Raw genomic sequence first — 25,870 nt, forward strand, 5'->3', positions numbered from 1 at the left:
TTTTGGTTCATGTCACTGACCTTACTTTTTAAAGATACTTTTCTTAAATTATAAAACTTACAGGGTAATTATGGAATACTAAACATTGACTAATGTGAATTACTTTACCAAGAAAAAATAAGCAAAGCTATTTTCTCATAAATCAGTTAAGATTTTTGTAGAGAGAGCAAAGCTCACTCCGTTTTGGTGTTTAATCATGGCTAGAAAAATTAAAGTCCCTCTTAAGATTGTTGATTGCTGAAGCTGGAGTCTCAGTCTCTTTCTCTTGCTGCCTCCCCCCAACTCATTATTTCCTTCAGTAAGTTGAAAGGAAGGACAAAGAAAGTCCACTATTGCAAATATTTTTGAAGGAAGTTATAAAAGTTTTAGTACCAAAACCATCTGAATTAAGTTCTTATCCAAAATTTCTATTTCATATATATGCCAATAATAATGGAGAGTTATTGATTGCTAAAGACTCAACTTCCTTTATTAATAATATATGTTCTATTTGATGGGGTTATATATTGTTTTTCTTTTTGGATAGGCATATACTGTGAAGACACCAACGAAACTAAAAATTCATCAGAGAGAAAACAAGAATGTACCCACTGAAGAAAGTAACAAAAAGAGAAAAATGGTCTTTGAGTTTGATTTTAATTCGGATAGTTCAGAAACTACTGATCTTTTGGTAAAAATATTGCAAATAACCAGCATTTGTTATTTGCTTAATTATTTATTATTCATCTACATTATTTCTTGATGTATATGTATAATATATGCACATACTATCTATCATTGCAATACTGAAACACAGTAGAACTCTACTATAACACAGAACCCTATGCTTTTGAGTTTTTTAGAGAAATTAGGGTTCAAATAATCTCTCTAATTTCAGAAAACATGGCGTTTTGAAATACTTGATATAACAGAATTGGCACATGAGATGATTAACCATCTTGTTTTCCAGAAGAGTGTTATAAAGGAGTTTTTACCACATTTTCTTTCCCTTTTTAGGCTTTTTTAAAAAGGAAGATTGAGTCAATATTTTAAACCTTGCTGCAACCAGATTTGTTATTCAGGGCCCCTCTTGATTTTGCATGTATACAGTTTCCTTTTTTTTACTCCGTTATTGGTTGAGATATATATATATAGGTATTGGTCGACAGCTATAACATTTCTATCATTCTTAAAGAGTTAACGTATTAAAGATGGTATGTTTAAGGAGAATATTTCCCCCAGCAGTTTATATCCCTAATTATTCCCTACCATGAGTGTATTCACACATACCAGTATTTTCTAAAGACATATTAATGATTTATTGAGAATAATTAAACTTAGATTCATTTAGTTTAAAAACAGATAAACCTCATCACACTAAATGGAGAAATATACTGAAGATTCTTAATAATAAAATTTCAGTTAAAGTCATTTATTTCATTAGTTTCACTCATAATTATGAAATCCTTCAAGCTTTTCTACTGCTTTGGGACCCTCTATTTTTATTCGTTCTAGAACAATGAGTAGTTCAAATCTTAAAACTCTGATTATTGAAGTTAACTTATAGAATCCCTACTCTAGTACTTTGCTTTAAAGATACGATTAACATTTTAATGATTAAAACTGTTAACGAGGCACTCTTGTAAAGACTTTGCATAGGTTACTTGTTATTTCTTACAATAATCTCATGTTCTAGAAATTATAGACAGTGTTGCCATTCTCATTTTATAGATGAGGAAATTGAGTCACACAAGTACCTTACCCAAGATCACATAGCTAGTAAGGCATGGAGCCAAAATTTGAACACAGACAGTCTGGCTCCATAGCCTATGTAAGTCGTCGTACATAATAACTGCTAGTTCAAACTGAAGTCCAGCTATATAAAAATGTAATGAGAATTAGTAGAAAAAGCATGAGCTCTGGAGTTAGACATTCCAGGGTTGGAATCTCTGTTGTTTTTCTAGCAGTGTGAATTTAGGCTAGTTTCTTAGCTGGTCTGAGATTCAGAATGACTCAGGATTTCATCTCATTTTGAAAAGGAACATCACAACTTTGCAACACAAACATACTGAAGTATTATATGATTGCACACAATTGTTTAAACTAGTGTAAAAACACATTTCACAATAGGTTTTATTGGTTATAACTATCACTTGAAGTTATTAGTTATTTTTGTAATTTTCTTGGCTGTTACATTTAACTTTTGGGGAACAGTCAAATTATTATAAAAAGTAAGATTTAAAATTGGATTGCCTAGAGAGACCTTAGAGAAAATGGTAGAGTAGGAAGTGCCAGGAATCCTTTTTTCCATCTAGATGACAATTACACAGGCAGAAACTGTCTGAAGTAACCATTTTGGAATTTTAGAGACTTTTTTTGTGTGTGCGGAAGATTGGCCCTGAGCTAACATCTGTGCCAGGCTTCCTCTGTTTTATGTGGGATGCTGCCACAGGGTGACTTGACTAGTGGTGCTAGGTCTGCACTTGGGATCCAAACCTGTGAATCCCAGGCTGCTGAAGTGGAGCTTGTGAACTTAGCTACTATTCCACCAGGCCAGCCTCTGAACATGGTTTTAATGCTTGCAACTTCCAGAGGGACATTTGGCTGGTAAATTATGGTTAATTTTGGTTAATTTAAGCCTTAAGCATGGTAGCGGCTACCTATCACCCAACCCATAGCCCTGTGGCAGACAACTGCTCATGTCTTGCTGGAGTCAGGGTAAGCAATAAGGACCTTGTCCTCCAAATATCAAGGTTCAGTGTTCTGATTGCTTACAGCAGCTTCTGATCACTGAGGTGCAGGCACAGAGACTGGCTTCCATTATTTCAAGCCTCACTGGCTAAAGTATCCTCCAGAGGATTTAAATGAACTGCACCTGTTTTTTTTCTTTTATCTTTTTTTTTCATTTTTTACCTTTGGGGAGCCAGATGTTTAAGGATTATGACATTCACAAGCAATCACATTTATAGGATGTTTAGAAAGTCACCACACGTGCATAGAGAAAGACACAGGCTCAGAGAAAACCCAAGAAGATCTCAGATTTTCACCTCAGGCTGATCCCAGGGACAGAGACACTTTCAACAATAAAACAAAAAGCAAAACAAAATGAAACAAACAAAAACAGCAAACCCTGGAGAAGGGGAAGAAAATGATTTGCAGTTGTGTCAAATTAGAAGATTCAAATGTCTAGTTTCAACAACAAAAAAAATCATAAGGCATATATACAAAGAAATGGCAAGTATAACTTATTCAAAAGAATCAAACAAATAGCAGAAAATGTCCCTAAGGAAGCCCAGATGATGGGCTTACAAGACAAAGACTTTAAAACAACTGTCTTAAAGATGTTCAAAGAGCTAAAGGAAGATGTACAAATACAGAAATATTATGTATAAATAAATGAGAATATCAAGAAATAGAAATTATAAAAAGAATTAAGAAAGCCTGCAGGTGAAAGTAAAGTAACTGAAATGAAAAGTTCATTAGAGGGATTAAAAAACAATTTTGAGTAAGCAGAAGAAAGAATTGATGAATGTTGAAGATAGAACAATTGAAATTATTGAGTATGAGGAAAGGAAAGAAAAAAGAATGAAAATAAACAGAAGCTCAGAGACTTGTGGAACACCATCAAGCAGACTGATATATGCATTGTGGGAGTCCAGAAGGAGAAGAGAGAGAGAAAAGGGAAGAAAGAATATTTGAAGAAATAAAGGCTGAAAACTTCTCAAATTTTGATGAAATAGATGAATCTACAAATCTGAGAAGCTCAGTGAACTCTAAGTAGGATGAACTCAAGTAGACTCACATCAAAACACATTATAGTCCATACTTCCTAAAGCAATCTATAGATTCAACGCAATCCCTATCAAAGTTCCAACAACATTTTTTACATAAATAGAACAAAGAATCCTAAAATTTATATGGAACAACAAAAGACCCCAAATAACCAAAGGATTCCTGAGAAAAAGGAACAAAGCTGGAGGTATCACACTCCCTGGTTTCAAATTATACTACAAAGCCATAGTAACCAAAACAGCATGGTACTGCCACAAAAACAGACACACAGATCAATGGAACAAAATTGAGAGCCCAGAAGTAAACCCACACGTTTATGGACAGCTAATATTCGACAAGGGAGCCAAGAGCATATGATGGAGAAAGGAGAGTCTCTTCAATAGATGGTGTTGGGAAAACTGGACAGCCACATGCAAAAGAATGAAAGTAGACCATTCCCTTACACCATGCATTAAAATCAACTCAAAATGGATTAAAGACTTGAATGTAAGACCCGAAACCATGAGACTTCTAGAAGAAAACATAGGCAGTACGCTCTATGACATTGGTCTGAGCAGCATATTTTCAAGTCCCATGTCTGACTGGGCAAGGGAAACAAAAGAAAAAATGAACAAATGGGACTGCATCAAACTAAAAAACTTCTGCACAGCAAAGGAAACCATCAATAAAACGAAAAGACAACCTAACAATTGGGAGAAGATATTTGCAAACCATATATCAGATAAGGGGTTAATATCCAAAATATACAAAGAACTCATACAGCTCAACAACAAAAAAAACCAACAATCCAATTAGAAAATGGGCAAAAGATCTGAACAGAGATTTCTCCAAAGAAGATATACACATGGCCAACAGACATATGAAAAGATGCTCAACATCATTAGCTATCAGGGAAATGCAAATCAAAACTACAATGAGGTATCACCTCACTCCGGTCAGAATGGCTATAATTAACAAGATAGGAAACAACAAATGTTGGAGAGGGTGTGGAGAGAAGGGAACCCTTGTTCACTGCTGGTGGCAGTGCAAACGGCTGCAGCCACTATGGAAAGCAGTGTGGAGTATCCTCAGAGAATTAAGGATAGATCTACCATCTGATCCAGCTATCCCACTGCTGGGTATTTATCCAAAGAACTTGAAAACACAAAGGCATAAAGATACTTGCACCCCTATGTTCATTGCGGCATTATACACAATAGCCAAGACATGGAAGCAACCTAGGTGCCCATCAAGGGATGAATGGATAAAGAAGATGTGGTAATAACATGGTGGACTACTACTCAGCCATAAGAAATGATGAAATCCGGCCATTTGTGACAACATGGATGGACCTTGAGGGTATTATGCTGAGTGAAGTAAGTCAGAGGGAGAAAGTCAAATACCATAAGATCTCACTCATAAGTAGAAGATAAAAACGACAAAAAAACCCCCACACCACATAGCATTGGAGATTGGACTGGTGGTTACCATTGGGGAAGGGGGGAGGGGGGAGGGCAAAAGGGGTGATTAGGCTCACATGTGAGGGGATGCACTATAATTAGTGTTCGGGTGGTGAACATGATGTAATGTACACAGAATTCGAAATATGATGTACATCCAAAAAAAAATAAAAATTAAAAAAAAACCCCACCTTATAATCAGACTGGTGAAAGACAAAGAAAAATAATCTTGAAAGCAGCAAGGGAGAATCAATTCATCACAGGCAAGCTACCCTCAATAAGATTATCAGCTGATTTCTCATTAGAGGCCAGAAGACAGTAGGTTTACATATTCAAAGTTCTGAAAGAACAAAATTATCAATTGAGATTTGGTATCTGGCAAAACTTTCCTTCAAAAATGGGGGAGAAATTAAGATGTTCTTGGATAAACAAAAGCTGAGGGAGTTACCACTAGACATTTTCAAGAAATGCTAAAGGGAGTTTTTCAGGTTGAAATGAAAGGATGCTAGATAGTAATTCAAAGCCATGTGAAGAAATAAAAGATCTCTGATAAAGTTAAATACATGGGAAATTATAAAAGCTAGTATTCTTGTAATTTTGGTTTGTAACTTCACTTTTATTTTCTACATGATGTAAAAGATAAATGCATAGAAATTATTAATCTGTGTTACTGGACACACAATATGTAAAGATGTAATTTGTGATATCAGTAACATAAAGGGAGCATGGAGTTGTATAAGAGCAAAGTTTTGTAGGCTATTGAAGTGAAATTGTTATAAATTTAAATTAAATTGTCAGAACAGCATTAGGATGTTAAATGTCATCCCTTTGGCAACCACAAAAAATATTTATAGCATACACACAAAGGAAATAAGGGAATCAAAACATTTCACTACAAAAAAAAAAAAAACCCAAACACAAAGAAATCAGTAATGGAGGAAATAAGAGACAAAAGCAAAACAAAACCACCTATAAGGCATATGGAAAATAACAAATAGGCAGAACTTAGTCCCTCCTCGTTAGTAATTACTTTACGTGTAAATTATTATACCCTCCAATGAACAGACATAGATTGGCAGAATAGATTTTAAAAAATGATCCAACTGTATATATGTGTGTTGTCTAAAAGAGATTCTTGTTAGATTTAAAGACACAAATTGATTTAAAGTGAAAGGATGGAAATAGATATCCCATGCAAATAGTAACAAAAAAACAGCTGGAATGGCTATACTAAGATCTGATAAAATAGACTTTAAATCAAAAAGTACAAGAGACAAAGGAGGACATTATATATTAATAAAAGGTTCAACACAGCAAGAAGATGAGATAGTTTTAAACATTTACACAACTACTAACAGAATCTCAAAATATGTGAAGCAAAACTTTACAAAATTGAAGGGAAAAATTCTACTTTAATAGTTGGATACTAATTAGTTGTAGTTAGGTTCTACATTAATAGTTGGGTACTTCAATACCCCAATTTCAGGGGTATTGGATAATGGATAGAACAACCAGACAGAAGGTAGGTAATGGAAAAGAGGACTGGAGTAACACAATAGACCAAATAGATCTAGTAGACGTGTACACAGCACTCAACAACAATAGAATACACACTCTTCTCAAGTGTACATGGGACATTCTCCAGGATAGACCATATAGGTCACAAGACAAGTCTCATTAGATCTAAAAAGATAGACATCATAGAAAATATTTCTTCTGACTACAAAGGGATGAAGTTAGAAATCAATAAGAGAAGGGAAATTAGAAAATTGACAAATTTATGGAAATTAATACACTTTATTTAACCAACCAGTGGACCAGAGAAGAAATAACAAGGGAAATTAGAGATAAGTGAAAATGAAAACACAATATACCAAAACTTACATGATACAGCAAAAACAGTGCTCAGAAGGAAATGTATAGCTATAAATTCCTACATTAAAAAAGAAAGTTATAAAATCAATAACCTAACTTTACACCGTAAGGAACTAGAAAAAGAGGAGCAAGCTAAACACCAAGCTAGCAGAAAGAAGGAAATAATAAAGATTATTGTTGAAATAAAGTAGAGAATAGAAAACAATAGAGAAAATCAATGAAATAAAAATGTTTCTTTGAAAAGATGAACAAAATTGACAAATCTTTAGCTAGATTGACAAAAAAGAGAAGATGAAAATAACTAAAATCAGAAATAAAAGTGGGGACATTATTACCAACCTTTCAGAGACAAAGAGAATATTGTGAATAATTATATGCCAACAAATTTGATAACCTATAAGAATGGATAAATGAACAAGTTCCTTGAAAACACAAAGTACCTAAACTGACTCAAGAAGAAATAGGGAACTTCAACAGACCTATAGCAAGTAAAGGGTTTGAATTAGTAATCTAAAACCTCCCAACAAACAAATGTCCTAGACCAAATGGTGTCATCGATGGATTTTACCAAACATTTAAAGACTTAACACCAATCCTTCTCAAACTGTTCCAAAAAATTGAAGAGAGAATACTTTGTAATTCATTCTATGAGGCCATCATTACCTTGATACCAAAGCCAGATAAAGACATCATAAGAAAAGAAAGTTTTAGAGCATTATCCTATATGAGTGTAGATACAGAAATCCTCAATGAAGCAAATCAAATCCAATAGCATATTAAAAGAATTATTCACCATGACCAACTGGGATTTATCCAAGAAAAGCCAAGGTGGTTTAAAACAAGAAAATTAATGTAATATGTCACATTAGTAGAATGAAGGGAAAAAACCCTACATGATCATCTCAATTGATATAGAAAAAGCATTTGACGAAATTCAATATCCTTTCATGAGAGAAACTCTCATAAAGCTAGGAATAGAGGGAAAACTCTTCAACATGATAAATGGTACTTAAAAACCTACAGCTAGCATCATACTCAATGTAAAAAGACTGAAAGCTTTTCCTCTAAGATTGACACAAGGATGGCCACTTTCACCACTGCTAGTCAATTTTGTACTGGAAGATATAGCTAGAGCTATTAGGCTATTAGACAAAGACAGGAGAGAGAGAGAGGAAAGAAAGGAAAACAAAAGGCATGCAAATAGAAAAAAAAGAGGTAAAACTATCTCTAATTTGCAGGTGACGTGATCCTATCTATACATGGAAAATTATAAAGACTCCACAAGAAAGCTACTGTAGCTAATAAATGAATTTAGTGACAATGAAGGGTGTAAGATCAACACATGAAAATCAGTTATGTTTCTATACACCACGAATGAATAATCCAAAAAGGAAATTAAGAAAATAATTCCATTTATAATAACATCTAAAAGAATTAAATACTTAGGAACAAATCTAACCTAAAGATAGTGAAAGACTTAAACACTGAAAATTATAAAACATTGCTGAAAGAAATCTAAAAAGACCTAAAGAAATGAAAAAATAATTCTGTGTTCATGGTTAGGAAGACTAACATTGTTAAGATGTCAGTATTACCCACAGCAGTCTACAGATTCAACACAATCCCTATCAAAATTCCAGCAGCCTTTTTTGGGAAGAAATGGAAAATTTGATACTCAAATTCACATAGAATTCAAGGAGCCCCAAATAGCTAAAACAATCTTGAAGATGGAGGATTACATTGGAGGACTAACAGTTCTTGACTTTGAAACTTACTACAAAGCTAATAATTAAAACAGTACGTATAGTACTGGCATAAGGACAGATATATAGACCAATGGAATAAAATAGAGAGCCCAGAAATAAATCCCCATATATAGTCAATCGATTTTTGACAAGAGTGCCAAGACCACTCAATGGGGGAGAGGACAGTTTTTTCAATGAATGGTGCTAGGAAAACTGGGTATCCACATGTAAAAAAACAAAGTTGGACTCTTATCTTACAGCATATATAAAAGTGGACTGAAAATGGATCAAAGACCTAAACTTCATGGCTAAAACCATGAAACTCTTAGAAGAAAACATTGGGGAAATCTTCATGACATTGAATTTGGGAAGGACTTCATGGATATTACACCAAAAGCATAGACAAAAAAAGAAAAAAAAATAGATAAATTGGACTTCATCAAAATTAAGAACTTTTGTGCATCAAAGGACACTATTAAGAAAGTAAAGAGACCAATGGCCAAGATTTAGAAGCAACCCAAGTGCCCTTCCACAGGTGAATGGATAAAGATGTAGTATATGTATGTACACACACACAATGGAATACTACTCAGCTGTGAAAAAAGACGAAATCATCCCATTTGCAACAACGTGGATGGACCTTGAGGGTATGATGATAAGTGAAATAAACAAGACAGAGAAAGACAAATACTGCATGATTTCACTCATATGTGGAAGATAACAATACATGGATAAAGAGAACAGATTAGTGGTTACCAGAAGGGAAGGGGGTTCGGGGGTAGGTAAAAGGGGTGAAGGGGCACATATGTATGGTGATGGACAAAAATTAGACTACTGGTGGTGATCACAATGAAGTCTATTCAGACACTGATAAATAATAATGTACACTTGAAATTATACAATGTTATAAACCATTATGATTTCAATAAAATTACAGGGAAAAAACTGAATAGACAAGCTAAAGACTGGGAGAAAATATTTGCAGGTAATATATCTGACAAGGGATTAATATCTTGAATACGTAAGGAGTTCCTGTAACTCAATAATGAAAAACAACCCAATTCAAAAATGGGCAAAGGGCTTGAATAGACATTTCTCCAAAGAAGATATACAAATGGCTGATAAGCACATGAAAAGAATGCTACAAAGTCAAAAGGACAGATAAGGTTTTGTTGTTTTAAATTGGGTTAATTTATTAGTTAGTTTTATATGGGCAGTCATTAATGAATAATCAATTATTATGCACTAAGTAAAATTTTAATAGTTTACAATAATTTCTCTTTTCTAAGCTGGTTAGTTGGTACATACTAGTTCAGAGTGTATCTGAAAAGGAAGCTCTTTATGACTTATTGAATTCTATTGAAATCTTAGAAATCCTGAAAATCTGTTTGAATATTTTCATCCATGAAGCCTCTGAAGTTAAATGTGACTTTAAGGAGCAGGAAAAGATCATGTGAACTGATTGCTTACCTGACTAAATTTGTGTAGCATATTCATTAAGAGAATGGATTCTGGAGCCAGCCTACCTGGATTTGAATCCTGGCTACCCCTCTTACTAGCTATATAATATTGGGCAAGTTACTGTGTGTCTCAATTATTCATCTTTAAAATGGGGGTAATAATAGTATATCTACTTCATAAAATTGTTCTGAGGATTGAAACTAACTAAAATGTACAAAGTGCTTAAAACAGTGCCTGACATAAAGTACTAAATAAGTGTTAGCTATTATTGTTTGGGAGAATTACAATACTTATAAATTGATATTTGACAACATTATAGTTTTTATAAGATTGTAAATACTTATTATAAGGTCTAAGTGTGAATTTGAATAAGTAGGCTGGGGGAAAGGGTGGGAAAGGTCTCAAAGTGAAATAGAAATCAGTAGAAAAATACTATTCACACAATTTTGTATTTCACATAAGCTTTTAGGAATATAGTTAATAGAATCAAAATCTGGGCCCTTGTTTGGCAGATCGCGGATTTATTTTGTCATCATCTTCAGTCTTTCTTTCTTCCCTTTTTCTCCCCCCTCCTCCCTCCTTTCTCCTTTTTTCTTCCTTCCTCTCTGCCCTCCCTCCTTCTCCTTATATGTCATATGTAGACAAAATTTTAGCAATATAATATTGATGACAACTCTCAAATTATATTTTTGTATTTTTCTTTAAGACCATGGTTTCAGAGGAAGAGACATTAAAAAAACTATGCAAGAATAATCCACCAACTTCTCATCTTTGTGTCAGAACACCAAAACAGGTAGCTTCTAAATTTTATTTCAGAAAACCAATTGCAAAAGCTTGACTTTATTATTTTTTTAGTTAAATATATTATGACTTTATTTTATTTTGTACTCAGACCCCTTCGTCTCTAGCAAACCCTGGATCTACGCTGAAGTTTGGAGCTATGAGGAAAATGCGAGAGGATCGTTGGGCTGTAATTGCTAAAATGGATAGGAAAAAAAAACTAAAGGAGGCAGAAAAGCTATTTGTTTAATTTCAGAAAAGCAGCATGATTAAGGAGCCTAATAACATTAAATTTATAGTTAATTTTTTTATTCTTATTTTCTGAAGAGCCAAACTTTTTCTGAAATTGGGACTTTTTTGGTATTTGCATAAGTTGTTTTTTTATATTTTAATATTTTGGCCTAAATGTGAAATAACCACATATTACCTGAAAACTTGTAATTGTGTTCAGATAATTAGATGATTATATTTTGTTTTTACCTTTTCTTGTATTCATGAAAACTGTTTTGGCTAAGTTTTCAATTTGTAAAGTTAGCCATTGAATACTAGGAAAACATTATTGAGATTTACTCTTTATTCTTCATTATTAAAATATTTTGGATGCAAATAAATGCTTCTCATTGATTCTGTGAAGTCACTGGAACAGCTAATCATTATAATTTAATAATATTCATTTTTCAAATCTTAAGGTCATTTTAGTCAAGTTTCACAGTTCTGAAGTAGCTTTGATTTATCTATGTGTAAACTTGACAAATGGCTTTTAGTTGCAGGGAAAAAGGCTATACCAGTATGACTTCCTAAAATATTTATTCAACATTTATTAAGCAAATATTTATTGAGTGTCTACTAAGAGTCAAGCACAGTTTTAGATACTGGGGATATAATAGTGAACAAAAGAGAAAAATAAACCCTCTGTTCTTCTAGAGCTTACATTTTAGTGGTGGAAATAAACAATAAACAAAATAAATACACAAAATATATAGTATATTAGTAATGATTATTGCTGAGAAGAAATAAAACAGGGAAGAATATTAGGAGTATGAAGGGGATTGAAATTTTATGTAGGGTGGCCTTCACTGAAATGACATTTAAAGATCCAATGAATAACAAGTAAACCTGTGGCTATCTGGGGGAGAACATTCCTGGTAAAAGGAACAGGAGGTACAAACGTGCAGAGGTGGGGGTGTGCCTCATGCATCTGGGATGCGACAAGAAGGCCAGTGTGGCTGGAAGGTAGTGAGCAAAAGTGAAAGTAGAAGGAGAAAAGGCCTGATATTTAACAGGATGGGGAGTTTGGGTAGACAGATTATGTGGCACTTTTAGACCACTATAAGAACTTTGGCTTTTATTCTGAATAAGATGTGACATTAGTAGATATTTTTGAGCCAAAAAAGAGCCATGATTTGACTCATGTTTTAACATAAGGATCTTTCTGACTTCTATATTGAGGACATATTTTGAAAAGGGGGAAAAATCTAAAACAGAGAAAATTAGGTTATTTTAATATTGCATATGAGAGAGGGTAGTGGCTTGATCAAGGGTGAGAGCAGCAGAGGAGTAAGTGGTCAACTTCGGGATCTATTGTGAAGATTAGTTGTGGGCTGGGATAAGAAAGAGAAAGGACCAAGAAAAACTTCAGTATTTTTTTGCCTTAGCGATGTGGTTCTGGACATGTTAGGTTTGAAATGTCTGTTAGACATCCGAAGAGAGATGGTAACTAACCTTAGAGGCAAGTCCAGGGTAGTGATATAAATTTGGGAGTCAGCAGCATATTTAAAGCTATCAGACTAGATGAGGCTGTACAATCATGGGAGTGACTGTACCTGCAAAAGGGAAGAGATCATAGAGATGAGAAAGAACCATCAAAGGATTAGCAGAGTAATAGAAATCAAGCAAGAAAGTATTTCAAAGAAGAGGGAGTGATAAACTATGTTAAGTACTGCTCAGAGGTAAAGTAAAATTGATTAATGTGGAGGTCTTTGGTGATCTTAACAATGGCAGTTTCAGTGAAGTGGAGTTTGATTGGACAGTGTAATAAAGGAGAGAATGGGAGGAGAGAGAAAGCTATCTCCGTAAAGAGCAAGAAACTCAAGAAGTTGAACTTTAAAAGGAAGAAGATAAATGAGACAGTTATTAGAAATGGAAGTGTGTCAAAAGAAGATTCTTTTTTTAAAAGATGTAAGAGCTAATAGCATGTTTAAATAATTAGGGAAAGATTCAGTATAGGGAGGAAATGATTATGCAGGAGAGAAAGGGAAGATATTTTGTAGAATGTCCTGTAATAGACAAGAGAGATGGAAGCTAGTGGAAAATTAAAGTACTGGGCCTTAGCTAGGAGAATAGACAGTTCTACTATAGTAATAGGAGGAAAAGAAGAGTATACAGCACAAGATGATGGTAAGTGTGTGGGAGTTTGTAGAAGTTTTGGTTTCATAGCATCAATTTTCCTAGTGAAGTAAGAATTAAGATCACCCACTGAGGGATTTATACCAGGGACTCAGGGATGGTTCAGCATCTACCAATCAATCAATGTGGTACACCACATTAACAAAATGAGGAATAAAAACCACATGATCATCTCAATAGACACAGAGAAAGCATTTAACAAGATCCAACATCCATTTATGATAAAAACTCTCAATAAAATGGGTATAGACGGAAAGTACCTCAACATAATAAAGGCTGTATATGACAAACCCACAGCCAACATCATACTCAAGGGGGAAAAACTGAAAGCCATCTCTCTCAGAACAGGAACAGAACAAGTGCCCACTCTTGCCACTCTTATTCAACATAGTCCTGGAGGTTTTGGCCGGAGCAATTAAGCAAGAAGAATAAGTAAAACATATCCAAATTGGCAATGAAGAAGTGAAACTCTCACTGTTTGCAGACGACATGCTTTTATATAGAGAAAACCCTAAGGAATCCATAGATAAACTATTAGACATAATAAACAACTACAGTAAAGTTACAGGGTACAAAATGAACTTACAAAAATCAGTTGCATTTCTATAATAAACTAACAGAGAACTCAAGAATACAATCCCATTTACAATTGCAACAAAAAGAAAAAAATATCTAGGAATAAATTTAACAAAGGAGGTGAAAGACCTATACAATGAAAACTATACTATAGGACATTATTGAAAGAAATTGATGATGACATAAAGAAATGAAAAAATATTCCATGCACATGCATTGGAAGAATAAACATAGTCAAAACGCCCATATAACCTGAAGCAATCTACAGATTCAACTCCATCCCAATCAGAATCCCAATGACATTCTTCATGGAAATAGAACAAAGAATCCTAAAATTCATATGGGGCAACAAAAGACCGCAAATAGCTAAAGCAATCCTGAGAAAAAAGGACAAAGTTGGAAGCATCATAATCCTTGACTTCAAAATATACTACAAAGCTATAGTAATCAAAATAGCGTGGTACTGGTGCAAAAGCAGACACACAGATCAATGGAACAGAATTGAAAGCCCAGAAATAAAACCACGTATCTATGGGCAGCTAATCTTCAACAAAGGAGTCGAGAACATACAATGGAGAAAGGAAAGTCTCTTCAATAAATGGTGTTGGGAAAACTGGACAGCTACATGAAAAAGAATGAAAGTAGACCATTATCTTTTGCCATACACAAAAATTAACTCAAAATGGATTAAAGACTAGAAGACAAGACACGAAAGCATAAAACTCCTAGGAGAAAATGTAGGCAGTACACTCTTTGACATCGGTCTTAGAAGGATATTTTTGAATACCATGTCTACTCGGGCAAGGGAAACAAAAGAATAAACAAATGGGACCTCATCAGACTAAAGAACTTCTGCAAGGCAAAGGAAACCATGAACAAGATGAGAAGACAGCCCACCAACTGGGAGAAAATATTTGCAAATCATACATTCAACAAGGGGTTAATCTCTAAAATATATGACAAACTCATACAACTCAAAAACAGGAAACCAAAGAACCTGATTGAAAAATAGGCTGAGGATAATCAACAGACATTTTCCTAGAGAAGATATGCAGATGGTCAATAGGTACATGAAAAGATGTTCAACATCACTAATCATAAAGGAAATGCAAGTCAAAACTACAATGAGATATCACCTTACACCTGTTAGAATGACGTATGACACCAAGACAAAAAACAACAAATGTCGGAGAGGATGTGGAGAAAAGGGAACCCTCACACACTGCTGGTGGGAATGCAAACTGGTGGAGCCACTACGGAAAACAGTATGGAGATTTCTGAAAAAATTAAAAATAGAAATGCCATACAATCCAGCTATCCCATTACTGAGTATTTGTCCAAAGATAATCCAAAGTGTCAACTATTCAAAGAGACATGAGCACCCCTATGTTCATTGCAGCATTATTCACAATAGCCAAGATATGGAAGCAACCCAAGTGCCCATTAACTGGTGAATGGATAAAGAAGATGTAGTGTATATATATATATATGTGTGTGTGTATATATATATATATACACACAATGGAATACTACTCAGTCATAAAAAAAAGACAAAATTGTCCCATTTGCAACAACATGAATGGACCTTGAGGGTATTATGTTAAGCAAAATAAGCCAGATGGAGAAAGACAAACACCGTATGATTTCACTCATATGTGGAAAATAAACAAATACATGGACAAAGAAAACAGATTAGTGGTTACCAGAGGGGAAGGGGATTGGGGGATGGGCATAAGGGGTAAAGGGGCACACATCTATGGTGACTGACAAATAATAACGTACAACTGAAATTTCACAATGTTATAAACTATTATGACATTAATTAAAAAAACCCAATGAGATATCACCTCACACCTTTTAGAATGACTCTTAGTAAAGACAAGCGATAACAAGTTGGCAAGGGTATGGAGAGAAGAGATCCCTGGTGCATTCTTGGTGGCAATGTAAATTGTTGCTGCCACTATTGAAAACAGTATGGAGGTTCCTCAAAACATTAAAGTAGGACTAACATATGGTCCAACAATCCCACTTCTGGGTGTGTGTCTGAAGGAGATAGAATCTCTATCTTGAAGAGAGATCTGCACTTCCATGTTCGTTGCAGCATTATTTACAATAGCCAAGACATGGAAACAACCTAAGTGTCCATTGACAGATGAATGGATAAAGAAAATGTGGTGTGTGTATATATGTATATACACACACACACACTGGAATATTTTGCAACCTTAAAAAAGAAGGAAATCCTGCCATTTGCAACAACACGGATGGAGCTTGAGAGCATCACTAAGTGAAATAAATCACAAAGAGAAAGACAAATATCGTATGATCTCATGTGTGGAATCTAAAACATCTAACTCATAGAAAGAGAGTGTAGATTGGTGATTGCCAGGGGCTGGGGGTGGGGGAAATGGGAGATGTTGGTCAAAGGGTACAAACTTTCAGTTATAATATGAATAAGTTCCAGGATCTAATGTACAGTGTGGTACCTGTAGTTAACAATATTGTATTGTATGCTTGAAAGTTGCTAAGAGAATAGAGCTTAAGTGTTCTCACTGTAATAACAACTACAACAAAACAGTAATTATGTAACGTAAAGGGTGTGTTAACTAACCTTATTGTGGTAAACATTTCACAATGTGTACGTGCATCATTATCACACTGTACACCTTCAACTTACATAATGTTATATGTCAGTTATATCTCAATAAAGCTGGGTGGGTGGGAAGATCACCCACTGAGAATGAGGATGGAAGAGAAAGTGTTGGAGGTTTTGGGGAGAAGAGTAGGTATGAAAGATTCATCTAATAAAGTGGGAAGTGAATGGACTTTATAAAAGTGATGGACAAATGAATAAAAATAGTTTTAGAGTTGTCTATAACAATTTTGGGGTAGTAGAATTCTGATTCCTTTATGGTGGGGAATTGTTTGTAGGAAAGGTTAGCCAAGAAAAATGGAAATCCTATAACATTACAGAAATTATTTTCTTCCTTCAATTTGTATACCTATGACTATATTCTGATAACTGAATATGGTTTTAGAATTTCAGCTTCTGATCTCTTAATTGAGACTTTATAATTAGTCTCTTGAGCAAGTATTTATTTTTAGAAGATTGTTAGTCTTGATAACGTGATATTTTACATTTGAAGCTGTGTATTTTCAAACATTTTAAAATAAAACAAGACTATTAGTTAAGGTAACACTAGCTTCTCTGGCTAATCATTCATCAATTTCTCGCTTATCAAAAGTCCAATATAAATGTTCCTATTTAGGGGCCGGCCCGGTGGCGCAGCGGTTAAGTTCGCACGTTCCGCTTCTCGGCGGCCCGGGGTTCGCTGGTTCGGATCCCGGGTGCGGACATGGCACTGCTTGGCAGCCATGCTGTGGTAGGCGTCCCGCGTATAAACTAGACGAGGATGGGCACGGATGTTGGCTCAGGGCCGGGCTTCCTCAGCAAGAAGAGGAGGACTGGCAGTAGTTAGCTGAGGGCTAATCTTCCTCCAAAAAACAAACAAACAAACAAACAAAAATGTTCCTCTTTGGTGAGCAGCATTCCTCCAGGCAGTGATTCAGGAATGCTGGCTCCTTTCAACTTCCTTGTTCTGCCATCTTCAACACTGGCTTCCAAGTTTGCTGCAAAAGGGGAAATGCCATGGAGGATCCATGTGGGAAGTCTTTAATGACTCAGGTCTGAAATTGATTTACATCACTTCCACACACATTCCACTTTCTGGAACCAAATCATATGGCCACATCTAACTTCAAGGTAGACTGTGATTTCTAGTTCTGTCTCCGGATGTCAGGGAAAAGGGTCAAGTGAACAACGAACTAGCCAGTCTGCCACAATTAGTTTACATTCTTTAAACTTTCAAATATTGTTCCTCCTTTCTTTTAATTAAAACAAGATGAGTTCATTAAAGTTCTTAAGTTTTGAAAGATTGCTTCTTGCTGTTCTTTAAATGTACTGGGCATGTTTCTGTCTTAGAAACTTCCCCCTCCCTCCAGCACTTCTGATTCCTCTTACACTGCTCTTTTTCTCCCCGTAGCATATACTATCTTCTAATATACCATATACTTAGTATGTTTATTGTTCACTATCTTCCCTCACTAGAATGAACTTCACAGACATTTTTTTTTGCAGTGTACTTTAAAGGTTTACATTTATTTATTGTTTTATTGAGTTATTGATAGGTTACAATCTTGTGAAATTTCAATTGTACATTAATGTTTGTCATTCGTGTTGTAGGTGCACCACTTCACCCTTTGTGCCCACCCCCCACCCCACCTTTCCCCTGGTATCCACTAAACTGTTCTTAGTCCATAATTTTAAATTCCTCATATGAGTGGAGTCATACACAGATTATCTTTCTCTCGCTGGCTTATTTCACGTAACATAATTCTCTCAAGGTCCATCCATGTTATTGCAAATGGAATGATTTTGTTCTGTTTTGCAGCTGAGTAGTATTCCATTGTATATATGTACCACATCTTCTTTATCCATTCATTTGTTGCTGGACACTTAGGTTGCTTCCACGTCTTGGCTATTGTAAACAGTGCTGCAATAAACATTGGGGTGCATAGGACTTTTGGGATTGCTGACTTCAAGCTCTTTGGATAAATACCCAGTAGTGGGATGGCTGGATCGTATGGTAGTTCTATTTTTAATTTTTTGAGGAATCTCCATACTGTTTTCCATAGTGGCTGCACCAGTTTGCATTCCCACCAGCAGTGTATGAGGGTTCCTTTTTCTCCGCAACCTCTCCAGCATTTGTTGCTATTAGTTTTAGATATTTTTACAAAGACAGACATTTTTGTCTGCTTTGTTTATTGATGCACCCTGAGTGCCTAGAACAATACCTGGCCCATGGTATGTTCTCAGTATTTGTTGATTAAATGAAATATTAATACATATTTAAGAAAAACTTACATATACCATACTAATGATTCTTACAATAAGTAAAATTTCAGAACTAAAATGTTTAGTACGTGTATGGTCCTCAGCAAAATACGGGCTATAGAAAGAGCAAATATTAGCCACACTAGACTGGGCAAGGATGTGAGACTCAGAAGTCATATTTTGGATATATTTTGATATTGGTACAAAAAATATTTGCTGACAGATGGGCGGGAAATAAGGATGAGGTGAGGAAAAGAGAAGGTGCAAGGTTGAGTTTTGAAGTTCTGTTTTGGTCTATGTAATATTTGAGATATATTAGATATCTAAGTGGAGATGTTGAGTGGGTCATTGGACAAATGAATCTGGGGTTCTCTAGAAGGATCAGTATTTAGTAATCATAGGCATATGCGTGCCATTTAAAGCACAGGACTGAATGCACTCTCTTTATGAATAGTAGCTGTGTAGTTATAGCAGAGAAGGAGTTAGTATTAAACCTTGGGGTACTGGAACATTTAAAAGTCAAGCAATAGATGAGTTGCTGCAAAGACTAAGAAGGAAAAGCAGGTGAATTATAAGGGATCATGCAAGCCTAGAGAAAAAAGTGATTCAAGGATGGAGTATTCCCCTGTGTCAAATCCTTCTGAGCAGCAATACCTAAAAGCAAAAAGAAATACTTGATTTGGGATTATATAAAGATAATCTCTGTGCTTGATGACTTGCAGTCAAGTAGCAAATATAAATGTGTAAACAAATGAATCACTTATAATTTAGGTAATTCAACAGTATGCAAGTGTAAGAGCTACAGAGACATGAATGACAATTTAATGTCTTGGCCTCAGAGAAGGCCTTCTGGAAGAGATGGGTTTTGGACATAAATACAAATGCTACAGGTGTATAAGAAGGACAACAGGAAATCACACAGAAGAAACAGCAATAAAAAGGATGAGATAAAGAGTATTTAGGAGAACCACACCATGGTCTCTTCATATAGGATGTTGTATGTTATGTTGCAAAGCTTGGACTTTTTTGGTATAGAAAATGAAATAGAGTTTAAGCAAGAAAAATAAGACTTTATTATTTAAAATATGGTATTTTGAAATTTAAATTTTACAAAAGGTTATAAAGTATAAGGTCTCCCAACTCTATCATCCATTCCCCCAGTTGAAAAAGACTTTTGTTTTAGAAAGATCATTAAAGATGAATAGGAGCAGGGTGAGGCTATTGCAGCTATTGAAATAGTCCAGGTGAGAGATGGGAGAAGTTTTTAGACTGAAACTTTAAGTTCCAGACTTTTAGATTAGATCTAATACCTGTCCTAAGAAAAATACCCATAACTTTATCATTCTAGCAGTAATAAAATGTCTCCTACTTTTGTAAATGTAAATTAATGATGTCAAAGAGTAAGTTGCGTTGGTTGATATAAAGGTTAGAAGTAAATTATTCATAATTCAGGCAACCTGAATTCAGTATAATTAATAGTCCACAGGCTGTAGTAGTACATCGAGAACTTTAATCAGCGGCAGGTCAACCGTGGGTTAGAAATAGGAAATGACAAAAGCAGACAGATAAGACTTAATATTATTTAAGTTATGAAATCATAGAGTTTAGAGCTGGAGGGAACTGGAAAGATCATTTAATTTCAACAGATCAGTAATTTGAGGCCAATAAAAGCAATAAAAATTAAAAGGAAAAGATGTTTTAAAAATGACAATTTCTATATACATATACATAATTTATATCAATGCATAAATATAATCATATAAAATCTTAGTGCCCTCTTTTTTTCCTTTTGCTTTCTCCCTCACTTTCTCTCTTTCCCTCTCCACAGACATTAGGGTTCCCCCCTCCCAACCCCCAGCCACATACCCCTCTCCTAGGTAACCCTTTTCAAGAACCTGGGGTATATCCTTCCCTATTTTTCTCTGTGACAGATAGATACAGATATAATGTATTTAGTTATATTTTTACATATGCATGCATACACTCAGGGTTCTCTGGTCATGGTTAATTTACAAAAATGGGATAACATTACATATACTTTTCAGAGTCTTGCCTTACCCACTCAGTATCTCATGAAATCCTCTAAAATATGGTATAGTTCCAATTTATTCTTTTAATTGGCTGTGTATTATTTCATGGATGTACCGGTTAATTTATCTATTAAAGAGTGTGGTAGATACTTTTATGATCACCTATATCCAGTTCTCTCTCCTTCCAGGCATGTGAGAAGATTACACTTCTCCTCCCACCTTCGTGAGGCTATATGATAAGTTCTGGCCAATGGATTTTAAGTAGAAGTGATGTGCATAATTACTTCTGTGTCAGAGTATTTGATTAATAGCATGAGAACTTGTATCACACTCTTCCTCCTGCTGCAGCAATTTTTGATGTTACAGATGATGAAACTGCTGTCATTTTAGGTCTGTGAGGGAAAATTACATGGAATAAAGTTCCCCCATTAACCCATAATGGTTAAGACTTTGTGGTGTTAAGCCTCTGGGAATTTGAGGTTGTTATTGTTGGCATAAACTACTCTATCTTAAATGAAATAATGCGAATTGTTTGTTTCTAGTTTTCTGCACTCAGAACAATGCTAATGTTAGTGCTTTTATTTCTATAAGATAAATTATTAATTTTGGAATTCATGGGCCTATGGATATATATTAAATTTTTTGATAGATACTGCCTGGGAGTGATAGTAAAAACATGTAATCACTGGTATGGAAATATATAAATCATTATGTAAATATAAAAAATCATTATGTAAATAAAAATATTCTGTGACAAAAATATATTCTACAACTAAACACTTTCTTATAAAACGGCTAACCAAGTGACATAAACCATAGTGCAGATCTCTAATATTTCTAATAATTTCCAAATTATTTTTTAATTTAAAAAAATTATTGCTGTGTTATTTGCTTTATGTGACTGTCTGTAGTTAAAAGAAGCCTCTGTCTGAACTAGGATTTTTCACAGGGAAGCCTCTGTCTGAACTATGATTTGTCAAAAGAAGATGCATCAATTTTTTCCAAAGACTTTCCCAGCAAATTGTTATTCATAATTCAGGCAACCTGAATTAATAAGTAGAGATTCTCAATAAGTAGAGATTTTCTCTTTTTGCCAACAATATTGTTCATAGTACTGAATCCTCTCTTGGCTTATACTACATTAATAACTATTACATTAAAAGTTTTCTAGCCCTTATAACAGTATCTGAGATTTTTGTATATTCTGTTTATCAGCTAAATTGTAAATAGAGTTTATTGGCTTATTATGTTTCATTCAGTCAAAACTAATTCTTCAGGCCAGACCACGGGTGATATGATGTGTCAGTTAAAAGTACAGGGTTTGTTTGGCCAACTGAGTTTGGAATCGTACCTCTGCCATTCAACTTCTGAATGAGCTCTCTGTGGCTCAGCTTTCTGGTTTGTAAAATGGTGATGATTACAACTAGAGAAAATGAGTTAATAGACATTTTGAAAGGTGTCTAGCACAAAGCAAGTGCTAATAATTATTAGCTTTCATTTTTATTAATAAAATCAATTATGAATTCCCATGATAGGTGGGCTTTCAGTGGGTTTTTTTTTTTTAAAGATTTTATTTTTTTCCTTTTTCTCTCAAAGCTCCCTGGTACATAGTTGTGTATTTTTTAGTTGTGGGTCCTTCTAGTTGTGGCATGTGGGATGCCGTTCCAGCATGGCTTGATGAGCAATGCCATGTCCACGCCCAGGATTGGAACTGGCGAAACTCCTGGCCGCCAAGGCAGAACGCGTGAACTTAATCACTAGGCCATGGGGCTGGCCCCTTCAGTGGGTTTTAATGAATTTAACTTACTATATGAAGGTGAAAATTCAAGAGGAACAGTAAAAAAGGAGGACCTATAGCTTAGAAGTTCCCTAGCTCCAAATTGGTCCTGTGGACACTCTCCATCTCCAGAAGCCTCCTTCCTGTCCCAGGAGTACCTGAAATGTCAGCAGAACCATATCGCCCAACTGGTGCCTGCAGTACCCATTATTATCACCCACCTGCTTCTCCTAGATTCTTTGAAAACTGGTTAACTCGGAGGCTGCAGTTCCTACAAATGGACACATGAGGGCTACCCCAGGGCAACTCTGGCTAGTAATAGGTGGCCGCAGTCTGTGAAACACCAGATTGGCATGGAGCATTGGTCTCCTGGTGCCCGCTCCATTGAGTGAGTGCTCTCTGCCTTGCTGAGGCCTGCATCTATTTTGGAGGACCCAGGGCATGGTGTCTGGTGCATTGGAGCCAAGGCAGGTTAGCTGGCAGACCAGCAGATAGATGGGCCTAAGGATGGTCCCGAACAGTACCCATCTATGGCACACAAGGTCCAGAAAAGGGGCATGAATGTAGCATGGACTGGCCTTCCAGATACCCTGTGGCAGAGGGAAGATAATGATGATGCCTGGGGAGGTGGAGATTTTTGTCTAATAAACATGTATGCCACAAGCTTGATAAACTCACTTTTAGTTCCCATACATTTTTGTAGATTCCTAGAATTTTCTATGTAGATGATCATGTCGTCTGTGGATAAAGATATTTTTACTTCTTCCTCTTCAATCTATCTGCTTTTTAATGCATTATTATACAGGCTATAATCTTCAGTATATGTTTGTATACAAATGGTAAGAGTGGACATCCTTTCCTTTTTCCCAATTATTTCACCGTAAGTATGGTGTTAGATATCATTTATCAGGTTGAAGAAGCTCATTCTATTACTAATTTTCTGGGAATTTTATCGTGAATGAATGTTGAATTTTCTAATGCTTTTTCTGTATATTTTGAGATGATTATAGCGTATTCATTTTTAGTTTGTTAATATGGTGAATTACATTGATTTTTGAACATTCAACCAACTTTGCATTTCTGGGATAAAATCTACTTGACAGTGGTATACTATCCTTTTTTATATTATTGGATTCAATTTTGCTAAAATTTTTGTGAAGAATTTTTGTGCCTGTGTTTTTAAACGATGTTGGTCTCTAGGTTTTTTTACAAGTATGTAATGTTTTTGTCTGGTTTGCTATCAAGGTAATGCTAGTCTTCTAACGAACTGACGAGAGTTCCCTCATTCTCAATTTTTGGAATGAGTTTAAGTCAAATTGGCATCATTTCTTTCTTAAATGTTTGATAGAATTCACCAGCGATATCATCTGGGAAAGGAGTTTTCTTTGAAGTAATATGTTTAATTATGAAATGCCTTTATTTGATGAATATGTGGCTATTTAGAGTTACTATTTCTTCTTGAATCAGTTTTGGTAATTTTGTCTTTTATGAGATGTGTCTTTTTCTTCTAAGTGGTTGACTGTATTGGCAACAAAATTGTTCATAATACTCTCTTACTATCATTTTAATGTCTGTAAGATCTGTAGTGAGGGCTGTTTTTCATTCCTGATTTTGGTGATTTGTGTCTTTCTTTTTCTCTTGACTAGTCCACTTAGATATTTAGGGATTTTGTTGGTCTTTTTGAGAAAAACTTTTGGTTTTACTGCTTTTTCTATTAACATTTGTCTGTTTCTATTTCTTTGATTTCTGTTCTCATCTTAATTTTTTCTTTATTTTTCTTACTTTTGGTTCAATTTGCTTTTCTTTTAAGGTGGAAACTTAAATAATTGATTTTAGACCTTTTTTCTTTTCTAATATATACATTTAAGACTATAAGTTTCTCCATAAGCACTACATTAGCTATATCCCACAAATTTTGATTTTATGTTTGCTTAGTTTTAAATATCTTCTAATTTCCCTTGTGACTTTTTCTTTGAATCATTGAATATTAAAAATATGTTGTTTAATTTCCAAATATTTGGGAATTTTCCAGGTATCCTCTGTTGTTGATATTTAGTTTGCTTCCATTTTGGTCAGAACCTATACCCAATATCTTTGCAATCTTTTAAAATTTCTTGAGACTTGTTTTATAACCCACAATGTAGTTTATCTTGGTGAATGTCCTGTGTGCACTCATGTGCATTTGTAAATAATAAGTTTTCTTCTGTTGGTAGGAGGAATGTTCTATATATGTCAAATAGGATAAGTTGGTTTATAGGGTTTTTCAAGATTTTTATATCCTTTCTGATATTTTGTGTACTTATTATTTCAATTACTGAGAGAAAAGTGTTGAAATTCTCAACTGTAGTTGTAGATTATCTATTTCTCCTTTTAATTCTATCAGTTTTTATTTCATATATTTTGCAATTCATTTTTAGATGCATACAGGTTTAGGATTACTTTTTTGTTCTTGATGAATTTGCCCCTTTATCATTATAAAATGTCCCTCTTTATTCATAGAATATTCGTTGCTCTGAAGTTTGCTTTGATATTAATATAGCCGCTACAGCTGACTTTTAATTAACGTTTGCACAATATATCTTTTCCATCCTTTTATTTTCAATCTATCTATGTTTTTATATGTAAAGTGGGTTACTTGTGGACAGAATATGGTCAGTCTTGATTCTTTTTTAATCCAGTCTGATCATCTTTGCTTTATAATTTGAATGTTTAAACTATTTACATTTAATGTAATTATTGATGTGGTTGGGTTTAAGTTTACTATTTTGCCATTTGTTTTCTATTTTTTCCCCATCTATTCTTTGTTCTTTTCTTTCTCTGTTAGTATTTTATTTTGAATTGTTTTAGTATTGTCATGATTCCATTTTGTCTTTGCTGTTGGCTTTTAAAAAATAATAGACTATATTTTTTTAGAGTAGTTTTAGGTTCACAGCAAAAATGAATGGAGGCACTGAGATTTCCCATATACATGTGCTCCCACGTGTGCATAGTCTCCCCTTTATCAATATCCTGCACCAGAGTGGTACATTTGTTACAACTGATGAACTGTTATTGATACATCATTATCATCTAAAATTCATACTTTACATTAAGGTTCTCTCTTGGTGTTGTACATT

The 25,870-nt window shown here is 34.6% G+C and overlaps 1 protein-coding gene across 3 annotated transcripts in view; it reads left to right on the forward strand.

The window, feature by feature from the left end:
* SYCP1 (synaptonemal complex protein 1) overlaps positions 1-11,675 on the forward strand; it is a 130,044-nt gene extending 118,369 nt beyond the window's left edge. For 2 of the 3 annotated variants that reach the window (XM_044749361.2, XM_070487115.1), the window contains 3 exons: positions 527-670; positions 10,998-11,084; positions 11,184-11,675. In XM_044749361.2, coding sequence (XP_044605296.1) covers positions 527-670; positions 10,998-11,084; positions 11,184-11,321 — 369 coding nt within the window. In that variant the 3' untranslated portion in view covers positions 11,322-11,675. The remainder of the gene's footprint in view (positions 1-526; positions 671-10,997; positions 11,085-11,183) is intronic. The other variant, XM_044749363.2, reaches the window with a different exon arrangement.
* The last annotated feature ends 14,195 nt before the right edge of the window (positions 11,676-25,870 follow it).

Source organism: Equus asinus, chromosome 16 (assembly GCF_041296235.1).
Source record: "Equus asinus isolate D_3611 breed Donkey chromosome 16, EquAss-T2T_v2, whole genome shotgun sequence".
NCBI lineage: Eukaryota > Metazoa > Chordata > Mammalia > Perissodactyla > Equidae > Equus > Equus asinus.